Source organism: Arachis ipaensis, chromosome B8, assembly GCF_059453495.1.
Source record: "Arachis ipaensis isolate K30076 ecotype BB chromosome B8, ASM5945349v1, whole genome shotgun sequence".
NCBI lineage: Eukaryota > Viridiplantae > Streptophyta > Magnoliopsida > Fabales > Fabaceae > Arachis > Arachis ipaensis.
The window spans coordinates 115,165,709-115,170,566 of record NC_142443.1 but is presented as its reverse complement, the minus strand read 5'-3'; the positions used below and the strand labels follow the sequence as shown (position 1 = coordinate 115,170,566).

Sequence of the window (4,858 nt, the reverse complement as noted above, 5' to 3'; positions counted from 1 at the left end):
AATCACAGCCGTCGTCGCTCACCAAGCTCGCTTACTCACGTTGCTCACCTCCCTCTCCATTCTCTCCTAGCTGTCGCTCACCTCGCGGACTCGCCTCTCTGGTCTTCGGTCTCTGCTCACCTCTTCATCCGTCACTGCTTGCTGCTCTCCGGTCTCTGCTCACCTCGCCGCCCCTCACCATCTCTCTGGTAAGCTCTCCTCGGTTCCTCGCTCACTCCTTGCTGCTGCAGTGCTTCTTCAGTTTTTTTTTTTTCGTGTTAAATTTTTATTATTTATTTTTTATGTTAAAACATAAACTAAACTCAAATTATTTATAATTGATTGACTGCGAAGCGAGAGTGCAGTCCAGAAGAACAAAAACAGATAGATACAATGATGACGTTGCAGCACTACTCCATTTTCTCTCCAATTAATCCACCAGTCACCAAACACAGAAACCCACTTTTGCAACACCACCACCACCACCACCACCACCACCACCACCAACACTTCCCAAAGTTCAATACCCTCTCCACGTTCAGAATCTCTTCAATTGGCGCTGCTCCATTCTTCCAGGACATTGCTGAGATTGCTCAAAACAAGGTTCCTCCATTTTCCTGATTTATTCTTTTTATTTTTGCCTCATAAATGCTAATCATGATTTTCTCTTGATACTCTATGAGATTCATGATATTTGTCACGTTAGTCATTTATACATCGGTTAAAGAATCCAAAATCAAGAAAGGTTTACCGAATTGTTTGTTAGAATATCCTTATTTAATAACCCTGACTAGTTTATAGCGTAAATGTGTATTGTTTATTATTCTGACCATTATGCGAAGGGTAAAAGAGAAAATACTCAACAAATTTGACATAAGAGACACGAGAACTAGAAATATATTGAACTATATAATCTTTTTCTAAAGTGAGGAGGGAGTAGTTTTTAAGCAACCCCACTTCTTTGTGTGCTAAATTGGTTTTTCTTGTTTTTTTGGGGGCTAAGGTTCTGATTGCAGCTGGTGCTTCAGTGATGATTGGGCAGCTTTCTAAGCCATTTAGTTCTGTGTTGCTGTATGGCAAGGACTTTGATATCAAGGCTATTATTCAGGCTGGAGGATTCCCATCATCGCACTCTTCTGTATGGACTTTGTAAAATCCCGTAAAATCAGTTAAACCTGTTTCCACCTTTGAGATTCTGTTTCTCAAAATGTTGTTTGCATTTTCCTGTGGATAGGCAACAATGGCTTGTGCAACATTCCTTGGCCTTGAGAGGTAGTTATATATATATATATATATATATATAAAATAATTTGGTTCAAGTCAATTTTAAATTCTCTATGTAACCTCTTTAAGTATAAGGTTTGTTATATTAGAATAATTCATCTCGTGTTATTTCCAAATGCAGAGGATTCTCTGATCCCATTTTTGGTCTCACAGTTGTGTATGCTGGTCTCATTATGTATGATGCTCAGGTATGATACTATTTTATGTTATTTTCTTCACTCTGAATGTTTCTATCATGTAAATGTATTGTTTTTAAGTCCTTTTGAAGTTTTAACCAAGTTTGAAACTTTGAATTAGATCACACTTAATTGCACGTCTATTCGATAAATTCCATGGGGATATTGTCTCTAATGAAGTTTACCCATTATCATAGTGTTCAATAGGAACAAATCAAATTTGAATTTCTACTTATAGATAGTGTTTTAGTAATAACATATGATGGTTTTGTCTCACAACAAGCTTAGTAGGGATGGGAAAATAAAGGAAGAGAAAAAAACAAGGAATTTAACATGTAGACCTAAGTTATTTTGTCAACAATTGAACAGAGAAAAAGAGGGTCAAATATGCACTTATAGTTAGAATACTTTGATCAATTAACATTTTATCTTTCTTGTATCTATCAAATTATACAACAACAACAAAGCCTTATCGCACTAGGTGGAGTCAGCTTATCTATCAAATTATAGATTTGAGAGTTTCCTACTATCACTGCTAATCTATGAATTTGCCTTTCGGGTTGAAACTTGTTTGCTAAATTTGGAATGTGTAGTAAAAATAATGGAACTTTCTAGTAGTACTAGATGTCTGATCTACTAGGCTTCTCAATCTAGTTTGTAGAGGTTATAACCCTGCGGCTAGGGAAAAACTAACTCTTTTGAATAGTTGTATGTGAAAGATGATTATTTGGGTATGCAAGTGAATAATATAATAGTACCCAAATAGATGCAGTTTTGGAGGCTGGGACTTGAATCACGACCACATCAGAAGGAACCAGAATACCTTTCTTTTTAGAGTAACTTACAATAGCATCTGCGATGGTTAGGCAATATCATACAGGACAATTTCGATTTGTAATAGTATACACTGCTCTTTGCATATGACATTGATCTTGCCTCCCTTATAACAATGAGCCTATTAGCTGGACACTGTTAATAAAGTGTCATTAGATTTCCATTTGCTTTCCAACATTCAGTTGATTATATTGCTTCAGCAGTTATTTGTTTAAATAGTCTCAAGTTCAAGTCTTGTGAATGTAGACACTGGTGCTTAGAAAATTCTAACCCAACAGCAAGCTAACTTGGCTTGAGCTAGTTGGAGTTCAATGTGCATGCCTTCATCATAATTCTTCAGTTACCTGTTTTATTTACTTCACCTGATTCAGCCTGGGCAATGAAATGAAATTTTAGTGTCAGTAGGTTCTAAGAAAGAGAGCAAAGGATTTTGCCACTGAGAAAATTGTGGTAAGAAATTATAAAGAAAATTGCTAAAATGCATACTTCAAAATCTCACTGTGTTATGCTCTGAGTAGACAAGTATTTTCCATTCCATTTGCTCATGTCACAACTAGGGCTGGCAATTCATACCCTACCCGCGGGTACCCAACCCGGTCCAACCCGTTCGGGTAGGGTAGGCTACCCTACCCGCTGCGGGTAGGGTAGGGTATGGTCCGGGTATGCCTGCGGGTAGGGTAGGGTACGGGTTTAGGGTGTACCCTACCCTACCCTACCCGCACCTCAAATATATAACACATATTTTATGAAAATTAAGTATATAGTGAAAGAAATGAGAGTTGAACCTACAACCTCTCTTATATAATGACTTACAATAAGTGAACAACCACTAAACTAGTTAGTCAATTTAGTAATTTAGAGTATTAGTTTGTTATTTTTTATGTTATTAATATGTATAAAATTTGAAATGATTGAATTTTATATTTATTTTGAAAAAAATTGATATATCTGCGGGTAGGGTAGGGTAGGGTAGGGTTTAGAACTTTAGGGTGCGGGTAGGGTTAGGGTTGAGAGATTCTCAACCCGCGGGTAGGGTAGGGTAGAGTTTTAATAGAATTTTCAACCCGCGGGTAGGATTAGGGTAGGGTCCAAACCCTACCCTACCCTACCCATTGCCAGCCCTAGTCACAACCATCCATTGCAATCAAAAGAGTGATCTTTCATTAATTGCTTCTTAAAACATTTGATGGACAGAACATTAGTCTGAACTGTACCTTTAAGGCATATTTCTAGGCATGTCCTGTAATACTTGACTGCGTGAGCTTTTTTTTTTTTTTTAATTTTAAATAATAATAATAATAATAATAATAATAATAAGTCTTGGATATTTTTCGACTTCAGTATTAGGAGCTATAGAAAATACAAAAATTTTCTCATTTGGGACAAAAAGTTTGTGTCTGATCGTGTCTCCACAACAAAATATGTTCTGTGAACAGTCTATACATTACTGTCATTGGATCCTGTATAATGAATTTAGGCCAATACTCATACATTTTCAAAGTATACATAGCATACATATCAAAGGCTATTTGATGATGATTTGTTTTGTTTAAAAAAAAAGTGGTGGGACCCACATGATTCCTCACTCATTTCCTCCCTATGTATACTATCTAAGTGTTAAATATGTATGGGAGTATTGACCTAAATTTAACTGCTGTTACATGTGAAATTTTATAATCTGCAAAATCCTTCCTTGGTTGATTTTGTTTCATTTATTGACCCTTATAACTTACAATATGGTATGTGGCTTATATGATTTTGTAGGGTGTAAGAAGAGAAGTTGGAATTCATGCAAGGACACTTAACAGACTACTGCGCTACATTCACATTAACAACTCTATACGTTCCAAAGATAATAATGATGGTTTAATCAACTTCAAACCAGGTTTTGAACAGCCCATTTTATCCCAAGAAGCCACTTCCTTCGACTCAGAACAGAGAAATAATAATAATAATAATAATAATCTAAGCCTATTAGTTAAGCAAGGAAGCAAAACAAGGCAAACTGAAGGTGAGAAACTATCCTCAACAGAAACAGAAGAAATCAGAAAGTTGTTGGTTTCTGATGGCTTATTCCCATTGAAAGAATCCGTTGGCCATACTGAGGTTGAAGTCATAGCTGGTGCATTGCTAGGGATTATAGTTGGTTTGGCTGTTTATAATTTCATGTAAATTATTGATATTTTCTGAAATATATTGCATATATGTTATATTATGTTACATCAAATAGATTAAATTGAAATTGAAAAATCAGAATGACTTTGATAGATGAGTCAGCCTTTTGAAGTTTTTATTTAGAGCATATTTGGTTTGGTCCCAAAATTACGGGTCAAGAACTATTTTAGTTTTCAATATTTTTGTTGAAAGGAAAAATCTTTCAACGTGTTTTTTAAATTGTCTTTAATGTTATAATAAATTTTTAGAATAATGCTTCTATTAACAAATGTTAATTTTTAGATGAATTTATCTATGATGAAAATAATAATAACCTAATTAAAAAAATTCACTCCACCCTAGCACCCAGCTTCACCCCATCTCATCCCCCATCCAACCCCCACCACCGTATTTCATCCCCGTCCAACCTC

The 4,858-nt window shown here is 35.6% G+C and overlaps 1 protein-coding gene across 1 annotated transcript; it reads left to right on the top strand.

The window, feature by feature from the left end:
• On the top strand, positions 1 to 4,542 carry LOC107614460 (Acid phosphatase/vanadium-dependent haloperoxidase-related protein). Its single transcript, XM_088496099.1, has 6 exons — positions 1 to 188; positions 334 to 582; positions 983 to 1,117; positions 1,214 to 1,251; positions 1,385 to 1,451; positions 4,038 to 4,542. The coding sequence occupies exons 2-6, from the start codon at positions 373 to 375 to the stop codon at positions 4,443 to 4,445; spliced, it is 858 nt and encodes a 285-aa protein (XP_088352225.1). The 5' UTR covers positions 1 to 188; positions 334 to 372; the 3' UTR covers positions 4,446 to 4,542.
• Positions 4,543 to 4,858: the final 316 nt, after the last annotated feature.

Coding starts and splice junctions, on each gene's coding strand:
- LOC107614460 (XM_088496099.1), top strand. CDS start 373: ATGATGACGTTGCAGCACTACTCCATTTTCTCTCCAATTAATCCACCA. Junction 583..982: donor CTGAGATTGCTCAAAACAAG/GTTCCTCCATTT, acceptor TTGGGGGCTAAG/GTTCTGATTGCAGCTGGTGC. Junction 1,452..4,037: donor TCATTATGTATGATGCTCAG/GTATGATACTAT, acceptor ATGATTTTGTAG/GGTGTAAGAAGAGAAGTTGG.